Source organism: Erithacus rubecula (genome assembly GCF_903797595.1).
Source record: "Erithacus rubecula genome assembly, chromosome: 3".
Classification (NCBI taxonomy): Eukaryota; Metazoa; Chordata; class Aves; order Passeriformes; family Muscicapidae; genus Erithacus; species Erithacus rubecula.
The window spans coordinates 42,835,822-42,854,640 of record NC_136689.1 but is presented as its reverse complement, the minus strand read 5'-3'; the positions used below and the strand labels follow the sequence as shown (position 1 = coordinate 42,854,640).

General features: G+C 39.2%; 1 protein-coding gene across 1 annotated transcript in view; it reads right to left on the bottom strand.

The window, feature by feature from the left end:
- GLB1 (galactosidase beta 1) overlaps positions 1 to 18,819 on the bottom strand; it is a 39,012-nt gene that overhangs the window by 3,109 nt on the left and 17,084 nt on the right. The window contains exons 6-15 of the mRNA XM_079299935.1: positions 17,721 to 17,901; positions 16,479 to 16,537; positions 15,482 to 15,603; positions 15,360 to 15,400; positions 14,782 to 14,894; positions 11,980 to 12,054; positions 6,628 to 6,717; positions 5,401 to 5,514; positions 4,299 to 4,430; positions 795 to 1,034 (exon numbers count right to left, since the gene is read on the bottom strand). Of these exons, the coding sequence (XP_079156061.1) occupies positions 795 to 1,034; positions 4,299 to 4,430; positions 5,401 to 5,514; positions 6,628 to 6,717; positions 11,980 to 12,054; positions 14,782 to 14,894; positions 15,360 to 15,400; positions 15,482 to 15,603; positions 16,479 to 16,537; positions 17,721 to 17,901 (1,167 nt within the window). The remainder of the gene's footprint in view (positions 1 to 794; positions 1,035 to 4,298; positions 4,431 to 5,400; positions 5,515 to 6,627; positions 6,718 to 11,979; positions 12,055 to 14,781; positions 14,895 to 15,359; positions 15,401 to 15,481; positions 15,604 to 16,478; positions 16,538 to 17,720; positions 17,902 to 18,819) is intronic.

The following is an 18,819-nucleotide window of genomic DNA, read 5'->3' as shown; positions in this document are numbered from 1 at the left end:
CCAACTGGCAGGTATAACCACCTCAGTTCCTGAAGAACATTTATGATTGATAGAGCCAAAGAATTTACTAAAAAGACCTAAGATTCCAGTTGCCATGAAAAAAAAGCTATTTTTTGAATTTTATTCAGTGATTGTGTGACATGCACATGTACAGGGACTAAGTCAGACTTCCTCATCCAAGCTCAGTGTCAGCAACATCAAGAGCATGCAATGAATCACAGCCTTCTGCATACTGTGAAGTGCTTTAACCTCTACAATACTGGCAGTGGAGACAGATCAACAGCAGCTCCTTCTCCCACTTTATTTTAATAGCAGTAAATTAATTGTTTCAGAAAAGAACAATTTTGTTACTTAACACTGCCACAGGCACTTCTCTAAAGCCTGGACTTAAACATCTATGCCTCCAACAGAAGCAGCAATTCAGTGCAAGCACTCTGCTCCCTGTGTCTCCCACCAGGCAGCTGAGATGCTCCTCATGCATCCTGCATGCTGGTAGTTTCAAACACAGCACTGTGAAAACAACACTCCTTCCTGCTCTAGCTACACTCCAGCACTGTGAGAAATTCCCATTGGCAGAGATCTGCCAACAAGCTTCTCACAGCAGCTTTTCATAATGTTTTATCTCCAGATTTACTTAAAGCAAATAATCTCTTCCTTAGTAATTTAAATAAATTTGAGACACCCACCACTATGACCAATCTCTCCACATCCAAGAGAGGTGGACTTGAATTGTCCATAGAAGCTTCAGTAGCTTTCTAAGTAGACTTTGAGGTTTTTACAGCAAAAACTTGTACCTTGGTCCAACCAGGAAAATTGACATAGGTATCTTGTGGCAAGTCTGGAATCCCGCCAGGAATTGAAAGAGTACCAGTGTAAAATGTAGGTACTTCGTAATTCAGTACTTCCACAGTAGATCTCTTTGGGTGATCAAGGAGAAAAAAAGTGTCAGAGTTCACTGCTCCATCAATGTCTAGAGGATAAATTTCCCATCCAACAAGTACATCTTCAGCAAGAGTTAAATTTGAAACTAGACCCTAGGAGGAAGAAGAAAAAAATAACACAAATATATAATTAGCTCACGTTATTGAAGTTATTTGGCTGCAACTATAAACTAGTCACAAATAAAAACTGAATCAAACTAACAGCTGGCTGCCAATCTGTGTATGAAAAAACAAGTTATAAGCTTTGCTTAAAAATAAAGGGCTTCATTTATTCTCTATGAAAGATCTATTCCTCTTGAAAGTTTTAGGCTTTCATTGATACACAAGGGTTTTTTTCAAATTCTTTTCCTGTAACTGGGAAAATTTCTGATTTGCTGTAACATGAACATGATTCTAAAATGTGAGACTAAATAAAAAGGAGAAGCAACATTAAATATCATTAAGCCTGAGATACTGTCATTTGTTAACACTGAGTCACTAACCCAAGACATTAACTTGAGCAATAGCAGAGAAAGTGGTACTTACTTCCCACAAATATTCTCCAGATAAGATACAGTATCATAAAATCAATCCACATGCCCAATTCAGTGAAATACTTTCAGCTTACAGTCAGCTTCAGGCCCATGGAATCCCATCTCATTTCTATGGGACCATGTATGCAGTAGTTCACAGCACACCAGGGTACTTGCACACTTGCACACCAAGCAAGGTAAGGTCATAATTTAACAAGAAAGAAAAGAACATCAAGTTACCCCTGCACACACCCTAATTTTGTTGGAGTAATAGTTCCTAAAGTGGGGTTTCAGTGCAATTCAAGGAGCTGGTTTTAACTGCTTCAATAGACACTGCATAGAAGCTGGTTTTCCATGCAACACAAGTTATGCTACAAACCTCACACGTCAAACAGGAACAAGCAAAACCACAGTTTCTATGGCTTTGGAGAGCTGATATTATGTTCTGTGTCTGCTGTAATATCTCATAAGCATTGCACTGTCTCCAAAACACTCACCATCTGTATGAGCACTAAGTGGTTTTCTCTTCCTTTACCTAATACTCACTTTACAGAACAGGTGCTTATTTTGATTATGTCAAAATAAAGTATCTACAAGTGTCAAAAGTTAAGTGAACAAACTTTTCTATACAATCTAGACTCCACTCTGTCTAGCAACCAATTAAAGTAATGCAACATAACTTCAGGCTGAATCTTCTAACCTGCCTCCCTAAGCTCATCTGTAGGCACTTTGAACAGGGTGATTTTTCAAATTATATTAAGTGTCTACTAAATATTCTTACTTAGGTCTGCATAAGAAAACACATTCAATGATCGTTATCTGCAAAAGATTTGTAGGGAGTAAATACCACTTCTCTGCGATTGTGCAAGTTAATGCCTTGGGTTAATGACTCAGTGTACCAAGATGTGGATATAAATTTTCCAAGAAAAACTCAGTGTGCATATGAGAAGGCACATAAAAAATCAGAAACCACACTCTTCCTTCCCTTGTGTCCTTTAACAACATAACTTAGATCAACAGGATGTTTTAAAACCAAAATCCTTTCAAGATTCCTACCCTAAAGCTAGATGCCTAGCTCCATTTCAAGCTCTAAAAAGTGATAAAACTCCAGCCAAACAAAACTCATTGCTAAAAAATGCAAGGCTTCACCAGGCAGGAACCTCCTCCCCTAACTGGATTTTCAAAAGCACATGAATTTTTACAACCTAAAGTATAATTACATCCAGTTTTCAAAACCAACATGAAGGAGAGTATGAGGATGGACTCTGTAGAAAGCAGCAACACACATAGTCCAAAGACAGCCAAGGAAAGTTGCCTTTTCTACACAGAAAGATCCTACTTTTAGAGGATTATTTTCACCATGGACATGTCTCTTAAAACTGCTTTCACTCTTAAATTGTTAAAAGGTATAAGGGTGAATTTCAGCTCAATCACAGCAACTGAGCACCTCTTTAGTCAAACCTCTAAACCTCTATTCTCTTACCTCAATTTAGATCTAAGCATATAGGTTTCCTTATCATCTGGCCTGTTAATAAATAAATAGAAGCAATGTTTCTGCTGTCTCAACATGAAGGCAAAACACTGGGGTACCAGGTTCCTTCTCCTGTCACTCAGATAAAGGCAAAGTACTTTGAAGAGACAGTATGAACACAGTTGCATCCTAATAATATCAAAAATTAAAAAAGGCATGCTGTGACCTGTACATAGCACAAACATAATACAATACTGACCTCTACAGCACTCGTGGTCTTTCATCCACTACCACACAGCACTGGGGATCTCATATAAGTCTAAAACCAGAAAAGTTTACTTTTTGCCCCACCCTTCCTAGTGCTACATTAATGCTACCTCCATAGTATGGGGTTCACATGGCAAGCATTTGTTAGCTGCAGTGGAAGCTTTTGTGAGAAGATCCCAAAAGCTGCTCCATGTTAGAAAAAGTCAGTTCCAGCTGACTCAAACAGACACACTGCTGAGCCCATCAGTGATTCTGGGAGCATCTCTTTGATGACATATTTAAGAATAAATGGAGTGCCCTAAGCTGAGTTTTGTGAGCATGACCGTAATTCTGAGTAATACCCTTGTCCTTATCTTGAACCACAAACACTCCATTGTACTTTCTCCCCCTTTCCTGTTGGTGGAGGAGGAGTGATAGAATGGGCACATGGCTTTGCAGGCACATGGCTGCCAGTCAAGGTCAACCCAACCCAGCCACTAGTGCACGGCGGTGACAGCTCCAAAGTGCAGCACACATCCAGAAGCACAGTGAAACTCTGGGATAATTATCTCAAACACTTGGTCAGTCTGGGTGAACTGGCACTTTTGCAGTGCCAGTCATGAACAGCCTTTCCCAGCCACACTCAGAGTACTGCAAGGGTACACTGCTGACAAATGAAATGGGACAATGGGACAAGAAGAAAGATACAAAGATGCATTTATATACACATACATACATGCATCCCCCAAGCCTCCAAAAGCAATTCCAGGATTCGCAAGCCTCAAAGTTCTGGACCAATTTCCAACCCAGTTTTGGAATTTATAGAAACAATTTTAATATTGTTATCTACAAACTCAACTGAACCAGAAAATTGATGGGTGACACTTTGGCTGACAATGCAAGTGAACAAACAAATAAAGTTTAAAAGATGTCTAGCAGCTTTTAATTTCACATTGATTTTAGTGACTGGAAAAACTCAGATGGAAACTACTGACTAATTATATTTCAGGTGAAGTTACAGCTGTCTAATCCTGACCTTTTTGCTCTTCCTAATTCAATATTTTCTTTTTAACCTGTGGAAAAGATGAAAAGCCATCACAATACAATAACTTAATAGACTTTACTCACCTTAAAGTCATTATTGTATCTACCAAAGTTGATTCGGCCCATATTCTCTACCAAGATGTCCAGATTTGCTCCAGCCTGCCCAGTTATATTTATCTGAAGTGATTTGTCTCTTTCAAGGATACCCTGAGGTACCTATATTAATTGCAACAAGAAAAAATCAACCACTGAAAACCATAAATGCATTCTTATTTGCTTTTTTCAACTTGCATGAAGAAATTAAAAGTTACATAGGAAAAAAAAAAAAAGAGTAAAGAAAACTCCTTTCCTCTCTGCCTCTTGCCTGTAAGCACATGCACACACAAAGGGCATCTGCATTGACATTCACATTTCAGTACATCAACTGGATGTGATAGTGGGTTTTGATGCACTTGGTTCACAAAAACCAAGCTCCCAAATTTAGTCCAGTGACTGAAAAGATTTTGGCAATATCAGTGATTTAATCATTGGCTTCATCTTCCAATTATGTGTGCACCAATACTCAGTTTTATTAATTCCTATTCTGCAACACAAGGAAAGATGAGCTTGATCTGGACATATTATCTAAAATTGACTGTAAAATACATGAATTTATATTAATTCTCATTAAGCAAGGCCAAAACCCTGCTTATGGAAAGAAAAACAAAATTCACATTCTGTACAATGAACTTTTTTTTTAAACTGTGGTTAGGAGCCAGTTTCGTAAGGTAAGACATAGGCTCAGGCTTCCTCCTTCTTCCACCTTCAAAGGAAGAAAAAAGAGAATACTAATAAAGAGATCTTTGCAAATACTGCAGAAAGCCACCAAGTATATACATATATATACACCAGTAACACATTCCATAAACCTGCAAGTAAATCCATTCTCTAGGTCTTTTACTCAGCTCAGTCATGAATATGTATCAACATTCAAATATGTAAAAAATGGCAAGACAATAGAGAATTATGTTTTCTGAAATACTAATCTGAACATCTGGTATGAATCAAGTATATACTTCCTTATTTTCCTCATGTGATTAAATAAGATCAGGGTTGCTTTGGTGATCTGGAGAAAGGAGGAAAAAAAACCCAGTCTGCATCCTTGAAGGCCACTGATGGCAAAAATTAATACCAGCAATGTTTTTACCCCATTGACAGAGACATAGGCACGATCATGGACTCCATTTAAAGGTGAAGACAGTGGCGTTGGCTCCACACAGTTCTTTGGAAGTGCAGTTCTATACAGTACATACCCAAAATACTAGGAAAAGAAAAGAAAAGAAAAAACCCCAACAGATTAATGAACTAAGTAATTCTGTAGTTTCAATTCAGGTAATGAATTAAAAATATCCCACATTTCTGCCTACATGCCTGCACTGAAATGCTACCTTTCATTCACTTCAGACAGTGACTATCACACACATCATTTCAGATTACAGTTTACTCTGACCTTTAGGTGATGGGTGACCTTTAGGTAAACTGGTGAAAATCCCTTTAGAACTTTAGATAAAAAAACCTTAAAGTTCACTTCTCACCCAGTGCCCATAAATGATATATTCATCAAGTTAACATTAACTAACTATCCATTAAATACTACATGGTTTACATCAGGAACATTTTGGAATAATTTTCACTAAGTTCCCCATCAGGAATGGAAAAAAAATAGGTCATAATCATTCCAGAGACCTTAACAGGCTAGAGAGTTGGGTGAACAGGTAACTAATGAACCTGAAAAAAAGGCAAGTGCATAGGGTCCTGCAGCTGGGGAATAATAACCCCATGCACCAGCACAGGCTGGGGGCTGACCTGCTGGAAAGCAGTTCTGTGGAGAAGGACTTGGGGCCCTGGTGGACAACAAGCTGTCCATGGGCCAGCAGTGCCCTGGCAGCCAAGGAGGCCAAGGGTATCCTGGGGGCATTAGGAAAAGCATGGACAGCAGATCAAAGGAGTTGATCCTGCCCCTCTCCTCAGCCCTGGTGAGACCACATCTGGAGTGCTGTGTCCAGATCTGGGCTCCTCAGGAAAATAGGACACAGAAGTACTGGAGCAGATCCAGCAGAGGGCTATGAAGAGGATAAACAAAAAAAAGTCTCTTAAGACCTGAAAATTAATACTTCTGAGAGGAAAGAAATCAAGGTGAAAGCCTAGACAGCATAGATATTAAATCCACAGAAAAAAACCCTCAGGTGTGCAGAACAGGAGCATTGTAGAATATGAAAAGGCCTCCAATGCAAAAATCCTTGATACCTTTATAATACTATTACTTGTGTACCAGATAAAGTGTAAGACATGACATAAAAAGAGTAATACCACAAAGGGTTGTTCAAGTAACTCCAGTAAATTACTGCAAAGTGCCTACTGAAGGAATCTTCACCTGCTTTAGGTCAACAAAGGTCAACGGATAAGCGCTTCTCACTGGTCCAGAAGGTGACAGTCCATCAAGAACCTCCAACACAGTGCTTGCCTGCAGATATATGAAGGTCAGTAAGTTTCAGTCCAAATGTAACAGCTTACACATCCAGCAATCAAGTCAGCTAGCTCCATGAAAATTAAACAAATCTTTACACCATCCTTGCAGACACATCTAAAATACAATATAGCAGAGACAACTGTTGAACTCTGAAAGAAACATGCCACATGTAGAGCAGTGTTTTAAAAAAAACAGATGGCCTAATTTTGCTATGCATTCATAAAAATGAAAGTGGTCCTTCATTATTTAACTAAGAACTACACCAGGAGTTTCTCACAAAAGTTGTATAAACAAACACAACTGCTCTGGATGATTAATACAAAGCAATATATTATCTAAATTTTGCCCAATTATATTTAGAATTAAGCTAGGGAAAATGCCATTGATTCCTGCTGGGTTATTCTGGAATCATTCTGAGCTAACTTTAATTCCATCAAGAACCATCCAATAGGAATTTATCCTATCTAGTCTTACATTATTTTAGAAACTCTAAGGCTTTAATTAAGTTGCCATATGTAAGTAGCTGGACTGGTTTTAATGAAACTGGAAGCAAGGTTTAGGTTAGTCACACACATAAATAACGTGCTGAATAAGGACTTAGATGTGTACAACTAAATTGCCTTTTATTGCATTATGGAATATTCTACCCATCTACAATTCTCTCTCAAACACCACTATCAGTTTTAGGTTAGTCAAAATGCACACAATGTGTCTTACAAGCTCAAAAAATCAAATACATGTGATTTTTCATGTTAGTCTGTTTCCCCAGAATTATCATCACTGTTCAGTGGTAACTACACATTATACATTCAAATATCTCTCATATACCAGATTTATATTCAAATGCTTAATAAAAAAAAAAGAAAGAAACAGGTGTTTAAAATAATGTAAAACTATACTGTAAGAGTACTCAGCAGTACAACTTCCAAAGGTACTTCAATAACAGGAATATTGAATTTTTGCAGAACTTACATCAAAGTGGTACTGAAATATTAAAATGTGAATACAGCATTTTGCTGTGATACAACAGAAGCCAGCATGAACTGTCTATCTACACATAATTAAGTCTGCAGTTTTGGCTGGGATACAGTTAATTTTCTTCACAGTAGTTAGAATGAGGCTGTGTTTGGGATTCTGGCTAAGACTGCTGATAACACAGGGATATTTTGGTCGTTGCTGAGCAGGGCTTACACAGAGTCAAGAACTTTTCTGCTTCTCTCACCAGAGAGTAGGCTAGGGATGCACAAGACACTGGGAGGGAATACAGCCAGGACAGCTGACCCCCACTGACCAAAGGGATATCCTGCACCATTGGTGCCATGCTCAGCAAGAAAAGCTGGAGGAAAAAGCAGAAAGGGGAGATGTTTGGTGTGACGGTGTTTATCTTGCCAAGTAACCAACACACACACATTGTTCAAAAGGTGTGTGGCACTCCAGAACATGGTTTGGTGAAGAACAGTAGTGGCTGGGTAAATGCTTGGATTCAGTAACCTTAGAGGTTTATTCCAACATTAATGATTCTATGATGGAGCTGGGGAAGGCTGAGTGCCTCCCTGTGCAAAGACAGCAGTGAATGAGCTCCTTGTTTTGCATTATTTTTGCGTGCAGTTTTTGCTTTACCTACTGAACTGTCCTTATCTCAACCCACAAGTTTTCACACCTCTACCTTTCTGATTCTCTCCCCCACCCTAGTGGGGGAGAGAGTGAGTGGGTGCATGGTGCTCAGCTGCCTACCAGGATTAAACCACAACAATAAGTTGACACAGATCTAAACAGACTTCTGAAATGAGCTTAACTCTAGCTAGGAACAACCAAGTAAAAAGATGCCACAAGCCCACAGTTAAATATGTTCACTTGGGCAACAAGACTGCTGGACAAACACGGCTTGCAAAACTTCGATGAAAGTAATTTGCTCTTATGTTTTCAGTTTAAAAGTTGTACCTAAAATAGCAATCGTCTTTTATACAGTAGAATTTCACAAACGTTCCAGACTGAATATGTGGTCCACTCCTTATCTGAGTTCCCCCAAGGGAGCCAGGGGGCCACAGGAGAGGTTTAGCTACCAAGTCTTCAACAAAAGCTGTGAAGCAAGAGATGCACAAACACTGCAATCCTATGGGCATTGATACTCTTAGCCCTAGGTGGACAGCAAAACCAGAAATGAATACAAACAGCATTAAGACATGGTCTCACTTGAATGAGCTACTAAGTGGCAATGAATGCTGCTTTGTGCCTTGCTGACCTGGGTATTAGCAGCTTGTACATGTGCCTGTTAAGACTTCTGTTTTTAAGTCCCTGCTACCAAAGGGGCTTCTATTCTGAATATGGGTCAACCATGTATGGTTCACTTTGGGATTCGTAGAAGCTTGTTTCTTTGAAACTTCAGTAGTTTATTTTTGTTCAGCTTTTCAGTCTCTGGTGGTACATACGAAAAAAAAAAGTCAAGACAAGATCTGGTCTTGCTGGAAATTCCTCTTGACTGCTATTTAATGGACAATCAGTACCACAAGAGAAATTTAACAGTAAACTTAAAAATTACAAATATTGTCAGGAATTTTTAAAACCAACCTGTAAAACAACAGATGACTGCTAAAAAAAGGCTATAATTTTTTAATTCCCCCAAAGCAGTCTTCAAAACCCAAGTGTAAGGTCAAGCATGAAAAAAAAAAGAAAGGAAATAGCTCCAACAGAAATATCAACTACAGGCAGCATCCTGTTTGCTTAACCACTTTCTAGCCCAAACACACACCAGCACTGCCTGCTACCTGCTTTTTCTTGAACTCTCCACATCCTAAGAACTGAGTACTTCTCCAGAACTTATAAGTCTGCAGGCTGCTGTGCTAGGGCAAACACTTCCTTGTGACCAAGCACTTCTCCAAGTGGTGACCAGAAACTACCACCTGCTCACAAGCTTGCACAGTCACATGGACACATTGCAGGAACTAAGATGCATTTATTTCCCTCTGGAAAGAATGCTTCCCAAGTTCTTAAATCCTTAAATCCTTAAAACCTTTCACAGTTCTGGAGCCCATCTACTGCAGTTCTGTCTTTGCTTGCCCACATTCCCCATCTTCAACACTTCTCTTCTGCATCTATGCAACAAGATTTTTTCCTTATCACCTGCTTTCCTACCTTTGCTCTTACATAGCAATGTCAGTGTTTCCAGCATCTTTTTCCTACCCAGGAGGATTTTTAAAAATAAATCAATAGTTCAAAATGAACAATTGCCTCATCAGGGGAGTTGGTATTAAGTACTGAACTGCCACAGAATATGTTGAGGGAAAAGAAGACTGAGAACAGCCTGCTCTGGTTACATGTACCTCTGTAAAGTACATTACATGATCCCTGAAAATACTCCAGTCTCCTTTCTCTCATCCTTTCTGCAAAAGTGTCAAGGGAGTTGGTTCACTGGAGTAGATTCAATGCTCTCCATGGCAGACTGACTGTGGGACATCTGCAAAGTGAAGATCCACCCAGTACCTGTGTCATGGCAAATGACATAGCTAGGAAGTTTACTGTTACCAAAGCTAAGTGCTATTATTTAGAATATTCCCTCTCTGATATTCACTAAGATATATTAAAGCTTCTCCACACAACTGGTTCCAGCTGGGGTTAGAATGGAGTTGAGAAGGTGGCATTGGGCTGGCCCAGTACAAACCCGCTGTGGTTGGAGACTCATCTTGTGTTGGAGGGTAACCCAGCAGAGTAAACTGCTGCTGAAGTTAAGCAGTGGGTCACAGAGCAAAAGGCCACCTTCTTCATAGAAAACAGTTCTAGAGGCTCCCAGTGCAGATGGCTGTATATGTACAGGCATGACAGAACCTTACATCTGGCATCTTAGTCATGCCATCTGCATTCTTAAAACTGATGCCTGGAGAGTGAAACACTTCTCAAAAAATCCTGAAGTGTAGAAGGTGCAGGTCAGGTCAAAGATGCAGTACTTGAGCAAGTTTGGTCAACTGACTCTTTTGTGAGAGTTCATTTCTTGAAGGCATGAAAGAGGAAATTCTTCATTCTAGTGAAACTGGACAGTCTTATCAGAGAGCCAAGACCCATGAGAAGATGAGAGTCACTATCTCATAACTGGGCTGCAAATGCAACCAAAGACAGCAGCCATGGTGGTGGGTGTAGTGATAAGAGCCTATAATTAGTCACACTGAACTGCCAGTTCAGTGAAATTTCATATGCCAAGAAGGTTGTTGAAAGCGATACAGATCTCTTTGAACTTCACAGGTGAACCACTTTTATGCAAAAAATACTTCTGCCCACCTCTTGAGCAGAATGACTTGAAAATGCCTGCAAAGCCTTATCACTACTAAATTTTGCAATGCTTCAGTTGCAGAGATGAGATACATCACTAACTGGAAAAATAACTGCCAAATTGAAATTGCAAAGTATAAAATCAAAGCATTAGGAGTTACTGTATCCAGCATATCAACTGTAGTAATCCTCCATCTCAAAACTTGTCTGTGCCCAGCAGGAAGAATATAGCCCAGTTCATACCTGCTGTCTCTTCTGTTGCCCATTAAATCATCCACTTCATTCACTGCAGAACCTAATTCTCAAACATATCTCACAAAAAATTGTCCTTGGTCATAAAATGATGGTGCTATGGTCAAATCACAGATACTTGTGAGCTGAACAGCTATGCCACTATTGTCAGACAGGACAAAGCAAGGCTAGGTTCTGAGTGCTTAGTTCTGTGTACTTTTCCCTCAGCAGGAAAGTGATTTAATTTCTCTCACCAGCTACAGATCTTGTCAGAAACTTTATAAATGAGACTTTCAGATTTATAAAAATTTTTCCACATTTAAAATTTAAATGCCTAGAAGTATTAAAAATACATATATCCTACTTTTCCTTCCACTTTAGAGGCATCACCAGCAACCAAAACACTCTGTTGTAAGTCTCATGGCAACATTCCCCATCTACATTACTGATACATAAATTGTCTTTAACAACTATGAATCAGTTGCATTAGTAATATATTAATTTCAGTTTAGCAAAGCTTCAGGCATATTGCAAACACTATCTTTTCACAGCCAGGTAAGATGCATTTGATCATTTTCTAATATGGGCATGATTCCTAAACCCCAAGCTCTGCTCCCTCCTTCCTCAAAGTTTGCTTTCTAGGTTTTCCTCTTTATTTTGTAGGATATCTGGAGCTTGTTGTGAAACCCTCATAAACATTTTTTATAAAAAGCAAACAGATAGCATTATGAAAAGATGCACAGTGTATTACAGATGTTAATTTACCTTCTGCAAGGAAACCTTCCCATATGCAAATTTGGGTGTTGTTGGAGGGATGAGACCTTCTGGCAACTGCTTATACTAGAAAGAGAAGGAGAAAACACACAAACACAAGTTAAATACAAACACACTTCAACTGAATTCTCACTTTACACTTTACAACGTAAAAAATTATATAACTTTGGCTTAAAGTAAATAACCTCCCTAAAGGTTACAGATGCATCTACTCTTAAGATGGAGATCTTTTCTTTAAAAAGAAAAAATCTGACTTGATCACATATGGAGCTCCTTGGAGCTCCTCCTGTGGCTACAGCCTGAGTTACTGTCATCCACAGCTTTTCTGCAATCCTATTCCCAGTTCATGGGAGCTTGAGTGAACCTTTCCAAATTTGTAGGACAGTATTTTCACCTGACCCTTCATCAGCTACATTTCCTCATGGGAAATATTAGCCTCTTGTGCCTTTCCTTGCAGTGTTATGATATTCCACCACTACCATCTGCTCTTCCATTACTACCTATGCTGGGGTCTTTTGAGAAACAGGCCTGGAAACCACAGCTCCATTAACCCCTGAGGTCCCATCATTAGTTTCCCTCTGTTCCTGTTCTAGACAACTGTCCAATCAGTCACAGGGAAACATGACAAAGAAATGCTCTGACCACTCATCTATTTCTGGTTTCCTCTTGTCTTATACTTTTAAAAAGAATCACCTCAGTAGAGAGAAGGGCCTCCACTCACTACCTTCCTGGACACCTTTGAGGCATGGCAGACCAGACAGTGGCTTTCTGCCCAGTACCCTGGCCTTATCCTTTCTGTGCCTTCTTTTCTCCTTGCCATTATCCCCTTCTCCCTCTCCTGCCACTACTTAATAGCCCTCTTCCCATCTGTTCTTTTGTTAACTAGACATAGCCTGTCTGCATACTAGAGAAAAAGTTCCAGCAGATGAGATATCCATGTGAACAAGCAATTCAAGCCTACATTTGAATAAACAAAAGACCACCCCTGTGAAGAGTGTCTCCATCTACACATTTGGTGACTTTGGAGTGCTTACCTTGCCAGGTTATTTTTAAAATCAATTTGATTAGGGGCTGGAAGGGTTTTTGGTTTAGTTGGGAGATTTGTATTTTGTTTTTAACAGACCACAGCAGTATAATTCCCAATGCTATCCTGTCAAGTCTCAGTTATGGATGGATGAAAGCCTGATTTTTCATTTCCAGTAAAAAGTTAATTTCTTCTTCTTTGTATTGGAAAACAATCAAGATATCCAGGTTTAAAGTAAACAAAATTGCATTCATCTAAGAGGAGGAGTCAAAAGCAGGAAATTTCAGCCCAAATAGTAAAAATTAAGAGAATGCTGTGAGCAATTGAAAGAAACTGTAGACTGAAATTCTTCATTACATTTTTTAACTAGTGGAAACTGTAAAGGAAGACTTTGATGTTATCCTTGCAGCACACCTAACATGTTGAACACAGTTGTTTGTTACAGGCAACTTTATTTTCTTTCATCAGCTTCACCTCAAACTGCAACTGAGTAGATCAATTGTTACAGGTTTAGAATGCCCAGCAGTGATAGGAAAACTTCACTGAAAATCTATGGACATGCAAAGTAAGAAACAAACCACCACACTCAAAAAATGACCCAACACAGCTGAGGTTATAGAGAACATTACACATCTTATCAAGGCTCTCTCACTGTACTACAATATAACTTAATCTCAGAGAGGGATCTTGCACCTTGAAGAAAACAACTCAAAATTAGGCAGTTTGTGGATTTCTCTGGTGAGAAAAGTTGTATCACGACAGGAAACTCCCATTAGAAAGACCATCAAAATTATTCCATAAATTTATCCCATCAGGTTTAGGGATAATGGTGAAATTGAAGAAAAAAATCCACAGGAGGTCTTCCACACTTACAGAGATAAAGGCATTCTTAACCCTAGAGAAAGTGTTGTACACTTTTGGGAGATCTACTCTCAGAATAAAAATGTCTTCTACTGAATAGGAATGTTGCTAGTATGCAACAGGATAGCTACTACATGCCTGAGCCTTGGGATTCACATGGAACGTGTTTTTAAGCCTCATGTGAACAGCCTCCAATGCAAGGCTATTCAAAACCCTGACACAGGGTCCATGTTTTACTGCAATCTCCAGTTTGTGGAGATACTGTGCATTTTTACAGCAAGGCAAAGCTAGTTCCACCCACAAGCTGTAGTTTGCAAAAACACAAAACCAAGATGTGTTCTTTTGAGTAAGCCTGATCTCTCTCACAGGGGCCCAAAACCTCAAAATTGAGGCTTAGGATAGACAGCCAAAGCACTAAGCTGCAGCACACATTGGTCTGACATCAAGCCAAGAGCCTAAGCTGACTGAATGGCTGACTGCTGCTGCAAGGAAAAGGCTCTACACACTTGTCCTCCACCTCTACTCCCAGCCAAACCCTTCCCACTGCCCTCCGCTCCCCTTGTGGCAGCACTGGATCTCATCGGAGTGAGCTGATTCACCTTACTGACCTTGAGAGAAATCAAATACAGCAAAGGAGAGCTGAACCATGCCAGCATCAGACCTACACCAGTATCCTCTCCTCTAAAAGGAAGGAGGAAGCCATTGGGACAGAAAGAATAGAGAGGTGCAACATCTTTTGCTGTTTATAATGAGAAGCAATTAGGTTGGCGTAATTGTCTTGCTCCATTCCACTTCCCCTAGCTGCAAAAATTGTAAATTGAGGAGTAATTTACACTAATACAAGAGAGTTTGGAGTACACAAGGGATGCTTCAAAGAACCATTCTAAAAATGTCCTGAGGATACTCACCATACCAATGACTTCTCTCAAGGCAAAATACTTTTCTGTCAGATCTCCCGCCTCGCTCAGGGGAGCATCATAGTCATAACTAGTTGGCTGAGGCATATAAGGCATATTAGCACCTAGGGGAAGAGGAAAAAAGCAAAAGCAACACAAACAATGGAAGAGATGTTTTTTGTCCAAAGCTATCAACTTTCAGAATTCTTTCCAATTATGGCCAGATTCTGTTACATTTTTAGATTCAGTGTAGGCCGTGATGCTTGGGATTTGGCATAAAAAACTGTTTGTGATGGAGGACAATATCCTTGTGAGCTTACACCACTCTGTGAAATATTCTAAAGAGAAATACATTTATCTGTACTTAAACTGTTTCACAAAACTGAGTGAAGCAGAAGTAGCCTTGGCAGACAAAGACAAAAACCACGTGGGTTTAGTACAACACACAGGCAAGAAACAAAGAACAGCTAGTGCAGTCATGTCTTTTGCCATGTGCAAGTAGGCACAGCTTATTCTTTCCCAAAATATATTACTATCTAATTTATAAACACCTCCCCTCCACCACGAGTATAATTTAAATAATATCTTACCATTCCAATAGGCAAAGTTAGTCCCACCCATAAACATGTACCTAAAAAGAAATAAAATCAGGTTTTGCTGAACTGGGAAAAGAAAGCCCCCCAAGATTAAGCTCTACTGAATACACACTTACAGGTTAACGTTAGCACCACATGCCAGGATTTCATTAAGTGTTTTAGCTACAGTTTGTGCAGGCACAACAGAATGACGGTGCCCCCAATGATCCAACCATCCAGTATAAAACTCAGAATTAACCTGAAATGAGGAAGGGCAAAAGAGGAAGGGAAAACATGAAGAGAGAACAAGAACAGAATGCAATGTGAATTAAGGTTCCTAACTGTAAGAGGGAAGGAAAAAAGGCACCTTGACTAATTTGAGTAATTTTTAAACTACTACAGATACTGCACAGTACATAATAAATCAGTCCTTTTCAGCAGACTATGGGTCAAAGGAATTGTTTTAATAATTTTACAGGGACACTTTGAAAACAATTGCTTAAGCATCAGAGTATAGATTTTCTGGGAACCTGTCAACAAGGATGTGTTTCAGATTGGCATTCAAATAAATGATGGAACCAACATATTCATTGCAGAATAGCATACACAAACTGGATGTAATGAAAAATATTTCAAACTGCTTTCTGAACAACTCTTTAGTACAGAGATAATCTCTGTACCCTCAATGGGCCTTCTCCCTTTGTCAAAATGGCCTCCAGTGCTCTCACATCCCACTATAGCTTGTGTAAAACCTCTAGGGTAGCTGAAAACAGGAAAGCAACTTTCAATCTGCCCTTTTAATTTTTCTTTTAACTTCCACCTACACATGTATCTCACTAACTCATCTTTAACCATCCTTAGTGTTTCCGCTGCTTTATAGACATTTGTCTTAGCAAGGAAAACTACTGAAATAAAATCAATAGTTTTTGAGACTAAAATAGCTTTTGCAGAGCAGCAGTTAATTTGGATTTAACAAACACACAAAGAAGCTTCTCTATTCACTTTTTCTGACTTGGAAATTATGTCTTCATCAACAGATGCCTAAAATTGTTCAATGCACAGCTGTCAACCCCTCTCTGACTAACAACTTCAAGAATTAGAAATGATACAAAAAGTTTAAGTGAAAAGACATACCAAAGGGCCCTTAGGTTCACTGCTCCTTTGAGCTAAGAATGCTGCTGTGACATTGCCACCTACAAACAGAAAGAAATAAAACTGATTTGCTATATCCATGACTTTCTGAGTCCATCACTTTACTGAAATTGATGTCTTACCTCCCCTTCCAGCCTAGCAAAAATCATGACAAGAGAGCTACTCCAGCAAACACAGGAATCAGTACTTTTGATTCTGATGTTTAATTTGCAATACTTATTTTAAATATATACATGCACGTATGGATGCTTGTGTTTATATCTTTGCTTTTGAGATACATCTTTTGCAAACCCAGCTTTTCTCAGAAATGACATCCTGGCACAAAGAAGTCTCAGAAGTGTCAGAACTGCTATTGATCATTGGAAAGTCTAAGTTTGAGGTTGCGTTACCAAGGCTACGGGGAAGAACACAAACCAGGCAATCTCTAAAGAGGTGCTTCACTTTTGATCACTCCTAGTGGCTCAAGCCACAGTGGCTGGAAATAACCACTCTGGTGAGTGGCTCACCATACCATAAAGGATACACATAAAGACTTTCACAATTTCATTCAACTTACAAGAAAACAGATCCCTGCTAAGCACACGTTTGGCTGCAGAGATTAATGTAAAGAAGAGCCCGAACAATAAAAAATACAAAAATGTCTGTCTTGGAGTTTGTATCTTGTGCCTTAAGTCTATTTTGTCAAATACATGCAGTATACAAACATCTAAAACCTTAATTCTCCTATCAAAAAAAGATCTCTGATCACACTACTGATGCTTAGCCATTCTTCAGGCCTATATCACAGCAAATTGTAACAGTGTGCACATTTCTAATAATGATCTTCAACAGTACTTTTTTTTCTGATAACATCTGCCTTAAAAAAAAAGTATTGGGATGGCTGGATCCCACAACACACAGAGGACATTAAAAAACTCCAATACCAAAAAAGAATATTAAAAAAATACAAGGAATCAATGCCAACTATTATTGCTAATTTTAGGAGATATGTGCTATGAGCAGCGTAAATTGGTTATCCATGATTTCAAGAAGCAAAGAAGTGATTATGATTTTCTAGCTGGGTGCTTATGGCTGATTCTTGTATGCTTAAGAGTACATCAAACATACATAAATGCCTGTTACCCCATTTAAACAAAGCAAGCAGGTTTGGCAAGCAGTCAAGTCAGTTTTTCCCACCAAAAACAAAGAACTCAGAATTCTTGGAAACAAACAGCAGTCTCCAACCTGGAGCGAAGTCCACTGTTGCATAAAGACCCTGGAGAGCCCCACATTTCAAGTGAAACTGGCTTGCACCATCAGTTGTGAAGAGCACCACCTCATCTCCAAGATGCAGGCGAAAAAGCTTCAGAAGGAAGCGCAGGTAGTTGTAGTCACAAGCATAGTAGCTCCCATACTCATTCTCTACCTGCAGAGTAAAAGCAAGTCAGTAAAGCCATTGCCAGTTCAGTCCACATCTGATAACAAAACAGAAAGCACAAGTCCAACCCTCTTCTTCCTTTGACAGCAATGTTGAAAATTTCATTTTAACTCCAGATGTGAGGAGAAGACAAGACTCATTCCTGTCACCTGTATTTTACAGTGGAACCATCACTGCACAGAGCTAAGCCATTTTCCTGCAATATCCCACCCCCCTCAAAGTATCTACTTAGCTACAGTGATCATAATTAAAATTTAAAATCTATAACCCACCACCTGAGCAGACCATTAAAACCATAGAACAGGTTTTGAAAGGATCAAAACTACAACAAAACTGGACACTCAGAACAGAGACATCCACAAAAGGCTCACAAAGCCCTGCAAAACTCAAAATGGCTTAAGGGAGGAAAACTCTGCTGCTTCTGAGAGGTACACATCTTGCCCCTTGTCCAAGTAAATGAACTTTTCTGCTCCAGATCCAATAGGTTCCAATCTGAAGGTTATTTCTGAAAATCCTGTTACAAGCATCTTATTTCTGACAAAGAATAATTTTGCCCAGTGTTTCTGCTCAACAGACAAACATACTGTTCAACAAAATTATCTTGGGTGTATTACAAGAAGGGTTTCTTATCTCATCCTGTGCCAGTCAGGGAGTTTAAAGAAATTGAAATAAAGTCTTGTTCTGATCAAATACTACAAATATAAGATAATCACTCCCACATATCTAGAAGGAGTTTAGGACAGAAGTGACCCACCACGAATATATAAAATTGTGTCCTGAAACATTTATAACTTCAGTTAGGTGCTAGATTAGGCTTACTCCATACTACTTTTGCTTCTGTCTAAGGGTATTCTTATTCCCTTTTTCCTGTCAGATTGTTTCAGGTAACTATAATATATTTTGGCT